The 17,408-nt window shown below is 50.9% G+C and overlaps 3 protein-coding genes and 2 long non-coding RNA genes across 18 annotated transcripts in view; 2 read left to right on the forward strand and 3 right to left on the reverse strand.

The window, feature by feature from the left end:
* Positions 1-353: 353 nt before the first annotated feature.
* On the reverse strand, positions 354-8,186 carry LOC125985787 (protein 4.1). Of its 6 annotated transcripts, XM_049748903.1 has the most exons (25): positions 8,097-8,186; positions 6,929-6,998; positions 6,711-6,863; positions 6,461-6,565; positions 6,364-6,406; positions 6,202-6,277; positions 5,901-6,022; positions 5,745-5,841; positions 5,594-5,681; positions 5,183-5,227; positions 4,918-5,070; positions 4,763-4,860; positions 4,504-4,679; positions 4,261-4,326; positions 3,583-3,714; positions 3,225-3,514; positions 3,075-3,119; positions 2,964-2,996; positions 2,714-2,896; positions 2,537-2,629; positions 1,902-2,468; positions 1,509-1,553; positions 1,196-1,291; positions 1,045-1,125; positions 354-965 (listed from the first exon to the last, which is right to left on the reverse strand). In XM_049748903.1, the coding sequence occupies exons 2-25, from the start codon at positions 6,986-6,988 to the stop codon at positions 957-959; spliced, it is 2,856 nt and encodes a 951-aa protein (XP_049604860.1). In that variant the 5' UTR covers positions 6,989-6,998; positions 8,097-8,186; the 3' UTR covers positions 354-956. The 6 variants fall into 6 exon arrangements, with proteins under 6 accessions (XP_049604860.1, XP_049604861.1, XP_049604864.1 ...); XM_049748904.1 differs by lacking the exon at positions 5,183-5,227; XM_049748907.1 differs by lacking the exon at positions 4,261-4,326.
* Positions 8,187-9,064: 878 nt separating this feature from the next.
* LOC125985810 (uncharacterized) lies at positions 9,065-9,934 on the reverse strand. Its single transcript, XR_007487459.1, has 2 exons — positions 9,788-9,934; positions 9,065-9,724 (listed from the first exon to the last, which is right to left on the reverse strand). It is a non-coding gene; the product is annotated as an uncharacterized lncRNA (long non-coding RNA).
* Positions 9,723-14,065, forward strand: zbtb14 (zinc finger and BTB domain containing 14). 2 transcript variants are annotated; one of them, XM_049748935.2, is made up of 10 exons: positions 9,723-9,873; positions 11,074-11,262; positions 11,320-11,490; positions 11,603-11,701; positions 11,825-11,965; positions 12,160-12,401; positions 12,461-12,546; positions 12,608-12,747; positions 12,820-12,915; positions 13,180-14,065. In XM_049748935.2, the coding sequence occupies exons 2-10, from the start codon at positions 11,074-11,076 to the stop codon at positions 13,312-13,314; spliced, it is 1,299 nt and encodes a 432-aa protein (XP_049604892.1). In that variant the 5' UTR covers positions 9,723-9,873; the 3' UTR covers positions 13,315-14,065. The 2 variants fall into 2 exon arrangements, with proteins under 2 accessions (XP_049604892.1, XP_049604891.1); XM_049748934.2 differs by lacking the exon at positions 9,723-9,873 and having other exon boundaries at positions 10,472-11,262.
* arhgap28 (Rho GTPase activating protein 28) lies at positions 13,040-17,328 on the reverse strand. Of its 3 annotated transcripts, none has more exons than XM_068648834.1 (13): positions 17,206-17,328; positions 16,581-16,714; positions 16,259-16,491; positions 16,069-16,180; positions 15,794-15,999; positions 15,549-15,714; positions 15,394-15,485; positions 15,218-15,295; positions 14,499-14,801; positions 14,223-14,423; positions 14,061-14,162; positions 13,780-13,907; positions 13,040-13,541 (listed from the first exon to the last, which is right to left on the reverse strand). In XM_068648834.1, exons 2-13 carry the CDS (start codon positions 16,711-16,713, stop codon positions 13,421-13,423), a joined length of 1,875 nt encoding a protein of 624 aa, XP_068504935.1. In that variant the 5' UTR covers position 16,714; positions 17,206-17,328; the 3' UTR covers positions 13,040-13,420. The 3 variants fall into 3 exon arrangements, with proteins under 3 accessions (XP_068504935.1, XP_068504934.1, XP_049604878.1); XM_068648833.1 differs by having other exon boundaries at positions 14,499-14,581; positions 14,648-14,801; positions 16,069-16,491; XM_049748921.2 differs by having other exon boundaries at positions 16,069-16,491.
* LOC125985809 (uncharacterized) overlaps positions 14,649-17,408 on the forward strand; it is a 32,932-nt gene continuing 30,172 nt past the window's right edge. For all 6 annotated transcript variants that reach the window (XR_011085735.1, XR_007487455.1, XR_007487456.1 and 3 more), the window contains exon 1: positions 14,649-14,798. This is a non-coding gene — a long non-coding RNA (uncharacterized lncRNA). The remainder of the gene's footprint in view (positions 14,799-17,408) is intronic.

The following is a 17,408-nucleotide window of genomic DNA, read 5'->3' on the forward strand; positions in this document are numbered from 1 at the left end:
TTGATGTGGCTAATGAACTATTTGAACTTTTTTCACGGATAAAGAAAAGATACTGACATGCCTCTGTCAGCAAGAACCGTTCACGATCGGGCCATTATGCCTACATGAAGCTCAACCGGACCACAAAGCCATTAGCAAAACGATGCAGCCCCAGAAGTCTCATTTATGGTGAGTTTTTTTCCCTGAGGCTTCAATATAAAAATGTTCTTAAAAGGAATACATCAGTACACTCAAAAAATCGTTGGTCTTAATTAAAATACATGCATTTAATTATATTTAGCCTATCGTTTTTTTTTTTTTAATGGTATGGCTCTCACGGAAAATTATATTAAAAAAAAAAAAAAAACGACACGTAATGATGCCATCGTGATTTATTTATGCCAGTCAAGTTTTGGTCGAAATGTCATTATACAGAGCAGGTGCTTTTAGGGATAATAAATAATAGATACGAGAACAACATATGTGGAAAAGTGTCAAAATAATGAGGCAGAATACAATCAAACGATGTCTTCACGAGTATTGACGTGCTTAAGGAGTAAAAGTGTCGTAAAGTCAACAAATATTAAGCATGTAAGCAAATAAACAGCATGTTTAGCATGCTGGCATCACTACTGCAGACTGAAGGACTTGCTGAAAGTAAATGGGATGGATGGGCTGGTGCGTGAACGGGAGTTGTCAACACTAGCTCGCCAAACTGCCATATTAGTTTGTATAGCGACCCTCCTTTTTTTTTTTTATTTAAAGTTCAATCCAGATGGCGAGGACTGAATGAGTGAACCATTTGAATTCATGCGGTGAACCTAAAATGGTGACAGATTTGGTCGCGAGTAATCAAGATGGCAGAGTAAAAGTTGCTCAAATACTTCAATCGGCTTGTCTGCTAGCTACGAGGGCATGAGGTCAAGCTGCGGTGCGGAGTCAATGTTGGATTTGGTTTCATGGTGTCGTTCAGGTCTTTAAGTTTCCTGAAAAATACAAAGGGCCGTGACATGAGTGGCTATGCTAATTAGCGTGTGCTCCTCAAGACACTCCCGGTGTTTTTACCTGATCGCGGTCCAACCCCGTGTCTCCGGAAATCACGATTCTCTTCTCAATCCTGCTTTCCGAAATCCCTCGATTTATCATCTGACAACAGAGAGAGAGCACATGAAGTGAGGTGACGTTGGGCTGCTGGACTGTCAAGTTTTTTCTTGACCTTGGTAACGTGGGTGGTACTGGACGACTCTACGGTGAAGCTCTGCGAAGTCAGCGGCAGTGCCAGTCGGACATCGCCGTCTGCGTCCGCTCGCCTCTGAAATAGGAGCAAACGATCCCAGGTCAAGCTCGTAGCTCTCCGACCGTCGGTTTGTCTACCAACTACTTTCCGGCCTTCACCAATATTGTCGTCACCTTCCATTCCAATGAGACTGTCCGCTTTGGGGGATTAAGAACATTCCTTCCCTGCCGCAGCTAACCATTACCTACAATAGTTTTCCCAAAAGTGGGAATGTCATGGAAAGTGTCCTCACCCCTGGAGCTTCAAACACACAAGCCTTCGTCACCATGGGATCCACCTGACAAAGACACATCAACCACGAAAAACTTTCACTTTCAAGCAAACTTTGACCCTTCCAACCAATCGGCCTTTCCGTCCTGATTTGGGGGAGTTAGGCTCAAGACATCGAAGGAGACGTGTGGGGACGGTTCAGATGGAAGTCGTCCACCGAATGGACTTTGACGTGGTCGGGTTTCAGTGGAAATGGTTTACAGGGAGAAGGGTTCAGAGGAACTGCTTTCAAGTGTTTCGGAAAGGACTGGTTACACAGGGACTGGATCAGTCTTCAATGGGGATGGTTTCTCCAGGAATTTCTTGATGTGGGTGGGACAGGTTTGTGGGACCAGTCGCTGCACATTGACGTTACCTCTTGCAGAGTTTTTCCAGCCTTGTCCTGGTTGTCGAGGATGCAAGGTGGCCCCTCGTCGGTTGAGTCTTGGCAGTTGTGGAGCGGTAGACCTGGGGAAGGCAAACGAGTCCCCCGGCCACTTTGTTCCTCGTCCTCCTCGGATGAACTCATTGCGGGAACAGAACTGGGCCTGATGTTAGCCTTGCTATCTGAAGTCGCAACTTGTAGACTTTGAGCCTGTCTGACTCCAGTCGCCATGACCTCATCCACAACTTCCCGCGCTAACACACTGATAGCATCTTGGCTAGTCTGACTAATATCATCGTCACTTTCCTGGCTACTCGACTCGTCGTCGTCGTCGTCACCAAACTTATTCCGCCGCTCGAACCACAGAGCATCTCTGATTGCATCGCTGACGATGGCCTTGGCGGCGGCGTCATCGGGATGAATGATGGAAGCCCCCGGCGGGGGCGGTGGGGGATCGCACGGAGGTGCGCCCAGAAAACCTTGTGGTGCTACCTGCCACATTGACTCCTTCTCCTCCTCCCCCGACACCACCACAATGGTATGGACCCGCTCTGAAGTCTGAAAGAAGCAAGGAGACAGTTGGTGTTCGAAAAGGAACGGACGGCGAGGTAAGTGCTCACAAACACCTGCAGGAGATTTTCCTCTCTGAAGGTTTTTGCCTTTTGGGCCGACTTGAGCAAAGCGTTCAGCTCAGGAGACATTTCGTCCAACGGAGGCGGCTGCTCTCACACACACACACACAGACACAAGTAAATGGATTTGGTATCTGCTCAGAGCTTCGCGCCCCTGACAATGAGCCTCACCTCGTCCGCATCCAAAGGTTCAATCATCGGCGAGTCATCAAGTCGTCGAACGGGCGAACCCGCCAAGCGCTTTTCCCACTCGCTCAGCCCTACCTTTGGCGCCCCTCCCTCTAAGAACGAGCGCCGCAGGTCACTGATGGTGCTCACATTCTTCTCAGCCTTCACCGGGCTTGAGATGATTTCCTGCCGGCAGAATACCGCTCAACACAAAGATCAAGAAACTTCGAGAGATAGTCAGCCACCGTTTTACCTGACTGCTTTTAAACAAATCTTCTTGCTCGGACTGGCACACAGAAAGAGAGGTTAGGGTTTCTTCCACACATGAGTCAGCTCCAGCTCCTTGTTATCATCATCATCTCACCTCAGTTCCTGTCAGGTCTCCATCCACCGTCTCTGTCAGCTCTGTCTGAAGACACACATGAATGAAGTTGAGTATTTGCCACGGCGGCAGCTCCCCGTGCGTGGCTTAGACTCTTGCCCGATACGATACCCTCCAAGTGGAGATACGAACATTTTCAAGTTTGTCTTCGACTTGCTCGGGAGTCAGTGGACTTTCCGACGCCTCCGTTACTTTGCTCTCCTCCGCCTCTTGCTCAGCTTCTTGCTCAGGTTCTTGCTCAGCTTCTTTCTCAGCTTCTTGTGCAGCTTCTTCCTCAGCTTCTTCCTCAGCTTCTTGCACAGCTTCTTGCACAGCTTCTTGCGCAGCTTCTTGCACAGCTTCTTGCTCAGGTTCTTGCTCAGGTTCTTGCTCAGCTTCTTGCTGCTCTACCTCGCGCTCAACCTTCACCTGGACCTCCTCAACTAGCATAGAAGAAAAAGTTGAAATGAGAAAAGAAACATGTTGCTTTGTTTCACTCATTTTCACTCACTTGATCTAAAAGCTCCCTCCTGATTGGGTGCTTCGTCAATATGCTCCTCCCTCCTCTTCTCAGGCGTCACCGTGGTGATGAGGTCACTGACAGTGACAGCTTTGGACACCATATACAGGCCTGTTCCCATGTCTACACACACAGACATGGTTAGCTGTCCCAGCTGTATCCATAGCAACATCAAGCCATCTGTCTTTCAGGACACATGCAAAGCGGCAGCTAGGGCGGCAGCCAATTTGCTTCAGTCCCATCCGGCCGTGCAGGATGCGCTCGAGCATTTCCTCGAACTCTGCCTCCACTTTGCCGCAATTTAGGCACCGGCTTTCACGCAGAGACCCCGCAAACACATGCCAGAGGAGACGAGATCTCGTCGTGGCAATGTGTCGCGCGGCGTCCCCCAATCAGATCGTTAGATGACATCAGCGAATCTTCCTTCACAGTTAGGACTCCCGCAAAATAATACTTTCGTGTTTGTGCCGTACAGCAAATAGAACATCCAACAGCCACACAGAAAAGACAAAAAAAAAAGGTCTTGAGCGGGTGAAGGAAAAAAAAAGGCGTGGCCCCATGTGGAGCTGACAGCTGGTTTCCTGCAGCCAATCAGAAGCTTAATAAGGAAACACGCCACTGGCCAATCATAGCCCAGTTCTGGTGCTTGATTGACAGCATCTGCTCTACCTGCATATGCGTTTCCAGTGATGGCTGGAGAGCCATTGAGAGAGGATGTAGCCGTGTCACTTGGCGCTGAGGATCAATCAAAACTCTGATCACTGACACAGATTCAAAAAAGTGGATTCCAAAAACCTGAGCGGCGAACCAGCGCTAACGAGATCTCCACATGATCCGTAACGGGATGGATTTTTCTGTCGACTGACACATTGGTAAGAGAAGTGTGGACCACAGTGTCGCTCGCCACCATACCTCCATCCAGGCTGCGACTCAGCAAGTTCCTCTTGCTGATGCATCGTGGGAAATGGGGCGCAGGTCTGCAAATTTGAGAACTGGCCCTGCGGCTCTGGATTTGAGTGCGACCGCTGTAGTGGAACTTGGAACCGAGAGTGAGAAAACGTTTGGGAGGTTCTTCTGGAGAAATGAGTCTGAAAGGCAGAGAAGGTGGGTGGTGTGAGGAGATACATTGGGCATTGCTCGTCATCTTGGAGGCAAACCCCGCTCTGCTTACCTGAAGAAGGAGTGATGCTCCACACAAACTTTCCACAATCTTTTGGCCGCCCTGTGGTTGAGCAACTTGAAGGCGATGGTCGATTCAAACTGTTCAAACTGTACACATGGAAAGGAGTTATCTTCATTGTGCAGTGGATGAGCGGTCCAGGTTACCTCTTCAGGGCGGATCTTGATGTAGAAATTGTTTCTTTTGTAGGAGATCTTGAGGATCTTTGGCCATGAAAACCTGTTGATCCTCAGCCGGTCCCTGTAGACCAGCAGGCCGCCAGCGCACACACCCAGCATGATGGCCACGTCTTCAGAGTCCTGCCAGCACACGCACATGGCGGTCAAGCGGGGCTTTTGGCAAGCCGGCCGGTTTTTCCACGTAAAAAGAAGCAACGAGTCAAAGCGGTGGACAAATATCACGCCGGCTTACCTCGGAAAGACCTGAAGACAAGCAAGCAAAGCGGCTTCCTACCATCTAGTCCGTTCAAAGACAAGACAAAGAAAAAGCCCGTTCACCACATCAGAAATGGGGAAACAGTCTCTCTCTCTGTGTGAGCGCGAGGAAAACGTCTTCGGGGGGGAAACTTTAGGCAAACTTTTGCTTTCGGCAAAGAGGAACAGGAGGCTCGGGAGCAAAGCGGAAAAACAAACGCTCAGGGGCGTCGCTCCATTGACACGATGGAAAAACCAGTGGACATCATCGACTCTGGGCGGGAAGCGGATCATGTATGGGTGACTGGTTTGAGAGCGGCATTTGGTTACGTCTCTGGAGCCATTTGATTGGGAACGCCTACGTGTCATCAAGTGTGTGCAAAAAAATATTGAATCTGCTTGTGTTTACCCTGGCGTGATGAAGGTCAACTCCATACATGGAAAGTTTCTTGACAGTTTCCAGGAAAAGCATCTCGGCTTCAGCCGGTGTCATTCCTCTAAAGACGACAAGCACACGTTGACGCTACTGTGATGTCGCGACGTGCGATTTGCATTTCAACCTGTAGCTCTTGTGGAGCTCCATGATCTTCTCCTCCAATTGCTTGCTTTGGTTGGGAGCCAAGCAAAGCTCGCTCACGTAGTCGGAGCCACATTCATCTGAAGAGAAAAATGGGATGAAGGATGGGCAGGGCGGGTCAAGTGGGGGCGTGTCTCACCCGCGTCGTAGTCCCCCAGCTCTGACTGGACGGTGTAGGAGCCCAGGACGGCGTGAGTGGCCAAGGAACACGGGAGTCGGCCCGAGGCCACGTCCTGCCTGAGCTGCAGGCACAGGAAGTACCTGCCCGCAAAGTCCACACAGTCACCTCATCTCTCAGCACCCCCCGTTGTGTTTTTGGCTCGCTCTTGCTAGCCAAGCGAGCGGGCACGGCGGCACGCCTCTTCAACTCCAAGGGGATGGAGACTCTGGAAACACACTCGTTTCTTTATACTCACTTTTTGACAGACCAATCAACCTACCTGGTGATGTCCTCAGAGAGCTGGGCAGGGTCAGGGGGGTAAAACTTGACATTGAAGGAGAAATTCCAGGGGACACCTGCCAACACATACACACACACACGCGCAGTTGACTCCACCAAGTCCTACAAAGTCTTATGCTCCGCCCACCAGAGACTCGCTCACCTCGGAGCTGTTTCTTCATCTCCTTCCCGGGATCCAACCAGTTCTAGGAGACAGAGTTCAGAGGTCACGGGGGCAAGGTGGGGCGGGGCGGGCGTACCTTGTTGTTGTCGGCGTCTTTGAACGACAAGGCAAAGTAGTCTCGCTCCAGCAGGTTGACATGCTCGCAGACCTTGTCCAACAGCTGAAGACCACGAGCACGTTTCTGTACACGCGGCAAATGGCAAAGGTCGTCAACGAGCAGACAACCAGCAGACGCCCAACACAAACAGACCAGTGCACCGGTGTTTGTGAGGAGGACCCAAGACGGGGCTCGCTACGAGGTCACGCGATGGATGTGCTGCTCTCACCTCCAACGTGCAGCTGAAGACGGAGCCATCCAGCAGGGTGACTTTGGTCTGCATGGTCCGGAAGCTCAGAGACCTTCTGACTGGGGTGGAGGCGGCGCTCTGATCAGTTGCCAGGGAGAGGCCTCGGTCGTAGGACAGCTCGCCCTTCCCGAACTGAGTGGGTGAAAAGTGACATCACATTTCTGCTGCGCCCACGACAAGGCATCATCTCTTTTTACCTGTGGGGCCAGTTCTGGGACAGACTCCGCCTCCACCCCCTCCTGCTGCATGCTTGTCATGTCAACGAATCTGTGATGACACGGATAACGCTTTTGTTATGCCCGTGAGCACCGGCAAAAGTCCCATGTCTTATTGATCAGCAACATAAATGACCTCAGATCATCTCCAAAGTCACATAATCTGATATTAAAAAAAAAAAAAAAAGATTTTGTGGATGCCTTTCTTTTGACCCACCATCTGTTAAGTGAGGGTGGCCATGGCAACGCTTCAGCCAGGGATTGAGAAAAAGAGATTAAGAGAATGTGCTCTGTTTTCAGTCAGACGATGTGGGTCAGTGTGTACGTATGCTCGAGGGGCGGGTTCGAGGGGGTGCGCTTACACTGCTGAAGTGGGAAAACTCAAAGCTCATAGATATTTATCTATATATATCTACATATATACACACGCACTATATATATATATATATATTTTTTTTAATTATTATTATTAATATTATTATTATTATACACACATTTTTGTGCAGAACGCTTAATTGATATATTTTCACAAGTCCAAGTGGACCAGAGTGGGAACGTGCATATGAATTCTAGTGACTGTTGGTCTTCGGCTCAAACACTTTGCGACAACAGAACGTGTTAAACCAAACCAGGCCTAGAAAAAAAAAAAAAAAAAGAAGCCACCTAAAGTGGACGGGACAATTCGTGTAGCGCTTTTCACAGACATAAAGTCACAAAGTGCTTCACAGTAAAGAGACGTAACAGTCGTACAAATGACCAATCAGGGCAACGCTGATTCAACCGAATGATGATAATCGCCGCTAAATCACGACAGATTATTATCACTATTTTTTATGCATGAGTTTTTATTTGTCTAACCGGCTTGGAATGCAAATAATTGCACGATGCTTTCATCCTGCAGCAGAAAACACCCCAGCACAGCAAAGTAACAGCACTGCAAAGTACAGCACTGCAACGCAGGCGCACAGCTGCAGCATGATAAAGCAAGTGGAGTGGACTGGATGGGGGGTTAGTGTGGGCTGGGCTGGGCTGGGCTTGGTACGGGACGCTGTCTTCATTCGCTCCAAAAGCGACGAGCAAATATCTCGCAGTTAGCTATTACTTCACCATGCAACATCGCCCATCAATTAGAAGATGATGCGGTTCTTACCTTACTTGCCGGGGTCCGGCGCGCTCGCCCTTTTAGTCTTGGTGACGGGTGAGTCCCCCCACCCCTCTCACTCTCTCCCCCCCTCCCCACCCACAACGTCATTTCTCTGACGCAGTGGAGTACAGGACGGGCGGGGGTGGCTCAGTTTGCAGTCGTTGGTCCTAAAATGAAATGAAAAGATTCACCATTTTTTTCACGTGTCTCACTTATTTTTTTGGGGGCGGGGAGTGACATATATATGTCCTAATTTAGTTACTTTAATTTAATTTAGACTTAAATCAAGTCTGATCAACCCCCACTGGGAAGAAGCAGCACTTCTCGATCGATATCAATTTGACATTACAAGGCAACTTGATCGAAGTCATTTTAAGTCAAGTCAAGTTTATTTATATAGCCCTAAATAACAGACAAGTCTCAAAGGGCTTCATGTACAAAAATTGACAATTATTCTCAACATTCCCTGATCTTAAACTCCCAGGAGGGCAAGGAAAACAAAAAAAAAACAAAAAAAAACTACTGGGGAAAATGAGAAACCTTGAGAAGAGACCACAGATGGGAGTGGATGTGATCTTTGAGATCTGGCCTGACACGTTTTTTCTTCATTTTTATCTATAAAAAAAAAAAATTAAAGTTCAATGGAGACAAAGGTTTGAGGTGAATTGAAACAGAAATATTGAGCAAGCGCATCAGACTCGATTTAATGGGCTCGAATATGGTTTGTCCAATTAGAGCAGCAAAGAGCCTTTCAGAAGGATCACAATTTTACAAACTGCAATTGATGGCACAAATTTATTTGAGAATTTATTTGCTACTTTTTTATTTCTGGGTCGGCTTTTATTTCAGGAAAGCCGAACGAGATTTGGCTCCCTCTAGTGATCGAGCAGAGACGTTGCATTGATCTATTCAACTCGGGAAGTCTGCATTGCTAGCTTGAGAACTACTAAAAAGAAACAGCAAAGAAACAACTCTTCCGTACTGTACATAGCCTCTTTTTTATTGCACTTGTTTATAATTCATTTACATTCTTGGTGTCAAATGGACCGTAATGAGCCAAAAAATGGCACATGTGGCAGATAAATATATGGAATCTTGGTTTGTCATCATTAAGTTGCTATTGAATATTTTCTGTGAGGAGTGCAGACAGTATAGCATGGGTGGCAAACGTCCGCATTTTTTTCATTATGAACTTTGAACGTTATGTAAATTGTTAACGTTAGTGGGGGGGGGGGGGGGGGGATTCAAACGTGAATGAATGAGCATCATGTACCCTGCCCTTCATTTTTGATAAGTCATGGAAGGACTTGGCGTCTGATGATTGACAGTTGACCACCTTGACGGTGCTGTTTTCTTTTTAGGCCTTGCACTTTTGCACGATTGGGATGTCTGTAAGTTTTTGGCCTTCGGTGTTCGTCTCTTCACACCCACCGTGCCGTGCAACAGATACGGTGACGTCACGGAACTGGCAAGAAACTCCAAAATGATGAACCGTTTCAGGAACGGCACCACGTTCACATGTGGACCGATGTCTCCACAAGCTGCCAAGCGCGGAGGCACCGCGCATGCGCGATGAGCCGACAGGAGCTCCGTCTCGGATCTTCGCGTGCAGGCGCAAAGCGCGGCCTCGACGACTAGGACATCAACAGCAAAACATCAACAAGAATAACAGCAAGAACAGCAACTCCAAGACCGACCGGCGGGCGAGCAGTCCAAGGTTGCTGGTGGCTGGGCCTCCGGCCATCGGACGCAGCCAAACATCCCGATCGCTGCCGAAACTGAGGTAAGAGCCCGCCGCGCCCGCGCCCTGCTCGCGGGGATGGCTGCGCGTTCGCGATCCGCTCATGGCCGCCTGCTCGCTCGTGATGGCCGCGTGCCTGCGTCTCGCTCCCGGGTAGAGCCGCGAACGCGAACGGTCGCGCGCAGCCGTCCGTCGCCACTAAACGCCCCGACCGACCACGACCAACACGCAAAGTGAACCGAGAGCTCGGCTTGGCGGAAATCGCCATCTTGTGCTAACGGCAGCCAGCAGGCCGCGCGTCCGCCATTGAATGGGACAAGCATACGAGCCGTCGTTCCTCTTATAAGTCCGAGCACGCGGCCGAACGACGGCCAGGCAACAATTGTGTTCCGGTCGTTAGTTTATTGAGCCTAATGGCCGCTCCGCGTCGCTCTTTGACGAGACGAACGCCAAGCAGCTGCTTGCCCCTCGAACAGGAACATGTTTGCATTTATGCGTCATGCCGTTTCGGCCGACCGCTCCACCTTCCACTCAACCACTTGGCGTCCAATATTGAGTGTGAACTTGGGTTTCGTGACCTGCTTTGACTGTTAGCGGCTTCATGCTAATTGTTAGCGCTTTGAAAAAACGCCTGCGCGTGACGTCACCACAACATTCAGGCACTCTGAAGCGCGTGCCCGCCATCCAAAACATTGTACCACGTCGTTATGAAAACTTTTAGCGCCATCTACCTTCCACGCTTTTCACCATAGTTTGTGTTTGTCACCTTTCATACGTGTGCTTACATGTTTCCTTCCGTTGTCAACATGCCAGCAGACTTTGGGGAAGTTGCAGATACGGCCTAATAGGCTGGCGGACAACTGGGCAAATATCGTGTCTCATTTAGTCAAAAAAAGAATTCACACCCTTGGACAACGTTGAGCTTTCAAAAAACAATAAATCTGTGTTATGGTCTAATCCCACACACTCATCATATCAGCAAAGTTCTCTCAAAAAAGCAGAACGAAGCCTGGGTACAAAACCGCAAGCTCGGAACCGTGAGGCAAATGTGCCGTGCAGTACAATACTTGATTATCAGTAGCTCAAGAAAATGGAAGCAACGTGATGGTCGGTGTGATCCAATCAAATCGGTGCCACCTCAATCGAAAACATTTTATTACGCTTTGTCAAATCATTCCAAACGCACGTCACCGGGCTTACAAGCTTCATCTAGCAAAGGATACATGTGATGGGGACGCGCAGATGGCCGAGACGGTGAAGTACGTGGACGAGGAGCACAAGAACGTCTTCCTCAAGTTGCTGAACGAGCAGCGTCTGGAGGGCGAGCACTGCGACATCGCCGTGGTGGTGGAAGACGTCAAGTTCCGCGCTCACCGCTGCGTGTTGGCGGCCTGCTCCAACTACTTCAAAAAACTCTTCAAAAAACACGAGGTAGTCTCTCATTGGCCGCGCGGCACACACCACACGACTCAGCGCTTGTGCCTGCAGGTGGACAACTCGTCGGTGATCGAGATTGACTTCATCCGCTCGGACATCTTTGAAGAGGTGTTGAACTACATGTACACAGCCAAAATCTCCGTTAAGAAGAGGGACATCAATCTGATGATGTCATCGGGACAAATCCTAGGCATCCGCTTCCTCGACAAACTCTGCTCTCAGGTACGAAGAATACATGGCGAGAGCGGAGAAGTGGGCGGGGCTTCCTGCACAGGAATCGCTGTGACTCCCGATTGTCGGAATTGAAGAACTTGTTATATTTGTCTTCCCGCAGAAGCGAGAAGACGCACCGTCCGAAGAGAAGGACAAGTTTCCCTACGACATTGTCAAGATGGCTCTGCCTCCCGAGGCTCAGCTGGTTGCCGAGGCCGAGGTCAGCGCTCGATTCTGTTGGCAACATTTGTCAACGGTATCCTGCTCCAGGCGTCGGGGAACGTTCGCTGAGCTAGTCTTTTTTTTTTCCCCTCCTGATGCGTGTTTGTGCGCGGCGGTACAGGTTCTCGGGGAGCATGAGGACACGCCCAGCGCAGAAGACCTGGTCTCGGCCAATCAGGAGCTGGATAAATCTCCCAACGCGGCGGCGCTGCGTGTGCAGGAAGCCATTCTGAAGGAACTGGCCAACGAGCACGTACACAAGGTATTGGCGTAAGGCTGGGCCGGTCCTGGATGCCCTGACCGAAACCAAAAGAACCTGACTTGACCCCGGACGAGTCGGCAGAATCGGTTCATGTCGATTTGGTCCAATTGTTTCAGTGGGCGGACTCGAATCGAGACTAAAAAATGCAGAGCAGTGCCGCCCGCGAGACGTCACAGTCAGATGTTTGTTTTCAGGTGGCCTGCTACGATCAAGACGTGGTGGCGGACATGGAGGCGGAGCCAAAAGAACTGGGTGCGGAGCACCACGCCACGCAGACGCTAGCCTTTGCCGATAGCATGGGCGAGGTGAAAGACGAGCAGCCGCCCGCTTGGGCAGCGGCCGCCGACATGAAGTTTGAATATCTGCTCTATGGACATCGAGAACAGCTGGCGTGTCACGTCTGCGCCAAGACCTTCTTGGACGAATCCAGACTCAGGTTAGGGTTAGGCGACCAACCTCCACGCTTGCCGTGTGTGTGACCGCGCATGTGTTTAGGAAACACGAGAAGCTCCATTCGGCCGAGCGACCGTTCGCGTGCGAGATCTGCGCCAAAGCCTTCACCACCCACGCTCACCTCAAAGGTAAGAAAACCGGCGCCGGCACCGGATGGTCCCTTTGAACACCACTGCCCGTCTGTTCCAGAGCACCTGAAGATCCATACGGGCTTCAAACCGTACAGATGCGAAGCCTGCGGGAAATCCTTCATTCGGGCTCCTGACCTGAAAAAACACGAACGAGTCCACAGCAACGAGCGGCCGTTTGCCTGCCAGATGTGTGACAAGGTGCGTGGGGAAGGAAGGCACACACACACACACACACCCTGCCACCCCCTCAACCTTTTTGTCTGTCCGCAGGCCTTCAAGCACAAGTCCCACCTGAAAGATCATGAACGGCGGCACCGAGGAGAAAAGCCATTTGTGTGCGCGTCGTGCACGAAGGCCTTCGCCAAGGTGCTTGCATCACACACTCACAATCTTGCCGCCGCCAGTTCGCGACCCAAAATAATTGGGGGGGGGCATAAGATTGTAATAGACAGCCCCCCCGCCAAAAAAAAAAAAATCACATGACAACACCTTGACGCTGCCATCTTTTATTCTTTGTATCGTGAGTGTCGAATCTCGCCCGCACTTTGCGTTTGTTTGCCGGAAATGCTCGCCGGCGTAGGCCTTTGCGACGCGACTGACCGCACGCCGGTGTTTTCTGTGTGTCGACAGGCGTCCGATCTGAAGCGTCACGAGAACAACATGCACAGCGAGAGGAAGTTGGCTAATCCTCTGCAGAGTGACACGGAAGCCCTGCAGGCCGCCGCCATGGCTGCCGAGGAGTCGCACGTGGACCACATGAGCTGATCGTACACAAACGCTCGCTCGCGTTTCAAATAAAACTCTTTGTTCAGTTTCATGAGCACAAACATCGAGGTGGCCAGCCGGCCAGTTGGCATCCCGCTCACTCCGTTCAGGGCTTGACCAGCCATTCGCAGCCAGGGTTTTCGCGGTACACGTCCAGCAGAAGGCAGTCCGGGTGGAGACGCCGCTCGCCAATGTTGCCCCCGACTTCAAAGAGACGCTGCGCGACGCTGCACAGAGATCACATGACCCGGACGCCCATTCCATTGGTGTCGCTCGACCTGACGGCGGATGCATGCTGAGGAGTAAAAGTTGAACGGAGGCAATTGGACGCTTGCGGAAAAGTCTGCCGTGCTGCACGATTGTGAGAGTTCCCAAGCAGCAGCCAGTCCAGTTGCCTTCTTTCAACATTAGCCGAACCGGACAGATGACAAAGTTCACGTGCGTGCTCGTGTGCATGCTCTGTACCTGCTGTCGCATTTGAAGTGGGCAGTGACATCTTGGGCTGTCATCTGCCTGTCGAGCTGGATTGCCATAGAAACTTTGGCGTGGAACGGAGCGTAAACCTTAATGATGCCTTCGCACAGCTCGGTCACCTTGACAACACATGCGACGGCTTCACTTTTGGGTTGGAGGCCTCCTTAAAACGGAAGGCCACACCAGGAGCTTCTTTTGGGGGCTGACAGCTCCCTCAGTGTGGTTGCTTGTGTACAGGGACAACTTGAATTATGGAGAGTAAAAGTTCTTACCTGCTTCTTGTTTTTGTCATTCCTGGTTCTGAGTAAACGACCAAGCTTATGATTGGACGCTTGGTTCATCTGTCTTAGCTGAGATAAAAGGAAGTTGGGGACCTGGGGGGGCGGGGTTATCAGTGAGACAATAAAGAGATGCTCGATCACGGGAGGACTCACTGTCCACAGCAGTTCCTGGTGCATGATCATGAGCCGGACCAAGTGAGTCCCACCCACCGCCTCCTCAAGGCCATCTCGCTCCTTGCTGCCGCGGCGATGGGTGGTGAAGAGGTTGGGCGCCATGACTGTGGCCACGTTCCAAAGGGACATCCGGTTTTGCTCTTGATGGGAGACTACCTGGTGAAGGAAGACCAGCAGAGCCTGGAAGAAGAGAGGAGCGGCGCTTTGTAACCATGGAGATGGCCTGAGGGGTGGAGCATAGTGACTGCCACTCACTTTGAGAGTTTCTCGGTGTGCCTCAGGAAGCAACAAAGACAACAACTGCAGCGCCTGAACCTGGTGCACCGATCCCGACACACCTGTGCGCGCGCGCACACGTGAACTTGTATTGTATGGGTGCGAGCGTGTGAGTGAATTGCGCATACCCAGAACAGCGCGGAAGGTGGGCAGGTGCGCATGCGTCAATAGAGGAGTGGGCAGCTCTCGGATGAAAAGCTTCAAGAGACCAGCGGCGTCCACCGGTCGCACCGCTGACCAATCGAACCCCTCCGGACACCTGTCTAACTCTCTGCGCAGGTACTGCTCACACAGACAAACGTGTTTATATACATTTCCATGGAGTTCCTTTGCGCCATTTTGTAAAACGGGACTAAGAATTAGGCCTACGTGTTGATTGTAAAACAGACGTTTGTTGTTCCTGCGTGGTAGAAGTGTGTCCGCGCATGCGTGCTTGACATGTGAGGTCAATTTACTTTGGACCGTAACGACCCTTTTTCTTTCAGTGCGTAAGTACGGAAAACCAGTGTTTGTTTTTGTGAGTTAGTTAGGAGATGTACTCTTCAACATCAAGTGTCTGTAGCAATAACTTCCACCTGTATCCACAAGGGGGCGCAAATTCCCCGTTTATCAGAAAACTGTCAGGCTACCGGCACTTTTTGGGCGGATTGGACCGGCAATGTGGCCATATATTTAATCCAATGCTGTGCATGTGTTACCTTGAGACGAGCGACTGATCCGGATACTCTGAGAATGCCTTCAGTTTGCAGGCCAGTCTGCTGTAACACACATAACAACTACATGCACACCCACACACACACGCACACACAAAATGCATGTATTTCCTCGTAAACTTTAGCCGGTTGCTTCATGCTAGCACCTAATGGCAGTAGACCTTGTGAAAGACGAGAGGAATTTTGAGCCCAGGACATTTCTTCCTGTCGTTGTCCAGCAGCGCATTGAGCGGAACAGCAAAGACGGCGCCGGCTAACGCAGAAACCATAGGATTGGTTTTAAAGACATTCGACCTTTGACACTGGCTTCACCAACCAAGCGCACCGCCGCTCCTGGTGCGCGCTGGCCGCGTGCGTTTGCTTTGAACGCCCAAAGCCAGCAGGAAGGTGGAGAGCTCGATGTGGCAGATGAAACGCAGTCGCTTCACATCGGCCGACGACAGATCGTCTGCCTGGGTCATACCCTGATTTGGACACACAAACTACACAAACATACACACACAAGGTGCACCTGCATCAGGGACATGGTTGGAGATGACCTCACACAGAGGTCACGCTCACCGGCACGTCCCTGCCGCGGTCAAGCAGACAGTCCCAACAAGTCCCGCTTCGTTTATGCTCCGCCACGCCGTCAGAGTACGGACAGTCGCGTGCCAACCAATCAGCTGGCCTGGCCCGCTCAGATTTAGTAGCTGCCGGGTGCTTGGAGGACGCGGGCGGGGACGAAGGCCTGACGTCGTAACAGAACGAGGAAAGGTCGGGGTGCGCTGAAAAACAAGAGCCATCCATACACTTGCTCATCACATCCTCCATTCAGGGCGGAGGTCCCTACCTACCAGACTTGGTGTGTCTCCGTATGGTTTTGGTGGTGTTTTTGTCGTAGCAACTTTGCGCTGATTGGCTGGTGTCACTCTGAAGGACGGAGCTTACGACAGACTCAAAGTCGGGCTGAGGAAAGAAAAACAACCACTGGCGCCACGGAGTGAGCTCGAGTGCGTGCACGCCGTTTGCGTGTGAGAGACTTACAGCAAAGATGTCCTTAACGTGCACGATAGCTTGTTTGTGCGAGTTTTTCAGCGTATGTGTGTAGTTGCGTAGTCGCGTTCTGACGGTGAGCGTTTGTTGCCGTGTCAGCGTAGCCAGGAGCGCCCGGGCAGGGGACGGCGCCCGGGCAGGGGGAGGAGCCTCCTCGGCTGACGAACCAACCAGCAGAGAAGATAGCCCCGCCTCGTTTAGCCATGCTTCCTCCAACTCCAGCTCTGTGGGGCAATTTGATTTGAACCCAAACACCAGAAGTGTGAGGAGCACATGGAAACCACCGTGCTGCCATATGACACTTCTGCCTTACCGTCCATACTCCTCCTTTCCTCCTCCTCATCCTCTTCCTGTTCCTCCATGCTTTCCAATTCTTGCCAGTATGTTTCCATGGTGATATGCTGGGGGTCAGCACTCACTGCTTGATCGGTCGATGAAGACATCATCCTGTAGACCGCCGACAACTTTACGGGAGCTTCTCTGCACGAGTGTAGCTTTCAAAGTACCGTACGGCCGTTTAGCACGTATGCTCGCTCTACGTTTAGGAAAGAAGCGCCAGCATTCAAAGGAAGTCAGATATATCCGGTGTATTGATTTTGGAGTGGGTGTTGAGTGTCCATTAAGAGGAAATGGATGTTTGGCAGCCAATCAGATGGAAGAGTTTTCACAGGTCCTCAGACTGGGACCACAACGCCTGATGGGTGCAGTCTTTTGTGTTTGCAAGCAGCAAAACATCAAGAATGTGTGGGATTACGCAAAGTGCCTAGTTTGTAGCCTCACGTTTGCAACACAGACAGGATTGTCATCACGATGATCATCTATCGGCTGAGCGATTGCCGTCTAAACATCTTCGCTGGATGACATAATTGTTCACGCTCACAAAAATATGCGGCCGCGCTAATTATAACTATGTCGAGTGTAAATAGAAAGCAACTCACCTCGGCGTGCCGCTGTGCTGATGTTGGACAGAAGGAGGGGAAGGGCGCAAGGATGCAAGCAGGAGGAGCTTGGAGCACAAACGCAATTGGCGTTCTTCCACTTTAATTGGAGCTTGGGAATAGCGGCTCCTCCCTACCCACCATTTAATAGCCACTTGGCCGTTTTGGCATGCTGTTGCAATGCTGCACACGATTCAGATATT

The sequence above is a fragment of the Syngnathus scovelli genome, chromosome 18 (assembly GCF_024217435.2).
Source record: "Syngnathus scovelli strain Florida chromosome 18, RoL_Ssco_1.2, whole genome shotgun sequence".
NCBI lineage: Eukaryota > Metazoa > Chordata > Actinopteri > Syngnathiformes > Syngnathidae > Syngnathus > Syngnathus scovelli.

Bases quoted from the DNA above. Each gene is read 5' to 3' on its own strand.
- LOC125985787 (XM_049748903.1), bottom strand. From the start codon at position 6,988: ATGACAAGCATGCAGCAGGAGGGGGTGGAGGCGGAGTCTGTCCCAGAA. The intron at 6,864-6,928 runs GTAAAAAGAGAT...TCACCCACTCAG, and splicing joins TCCCAGAACTGGCCCCACAG to TTCGGGAAGGGCGAGCTGTC. The intron at 5,842-5,900 runs GTGAGACACGCC...TTTTCTCTTCAG, and splicing joins GCTGGGGGACTACGACGCGG to ATGAATGTGGCTCCGACTAC.
- arhgap28 (XM_049748921.2), bottom strand. From the start codon at position 16,713: ATGATGTCTTCATCGACCGATCAAGCAGTGAGTGCTGACCCCCAGCAT. The intron at 15,715-15,793 runs GTGAGCGTGACC...ATGTTTGTGTAG, and splicing joins ACCGCGGCAGGGACGTGCCG to TTTGTGTGTCCAAATCAGGG. The intron at 15,296-15,393 runs GTCTACTGCCAT...GTGTGCATGTAG, and splicing joins TTCCTCTCGTCTTTCACAAG to TTGTTATGTGTGTTACAGCA.
- zbtb14 (XM_049748934.2), top strand. From the start codon at position 10,936: ATGGTCGGTGTGATCCAATCAAATCGGTGCCACCTCAATCGAAAACAT. The intron at 11,263-11,319 runs GTAGTCTCTCAT...TTGTGCCTGCAG, and splicing joins AACTCTTCAAAAAACACGAG to GTGGACAACTCGTCGGTGAT. The intron at 12,547-12,607 runs GTAAGAAAACCG...CGTCTGTTCCAG, and splicing joins CACCCACGCTCACCTCAAAG to AGCACCTGAAGATCCATACG.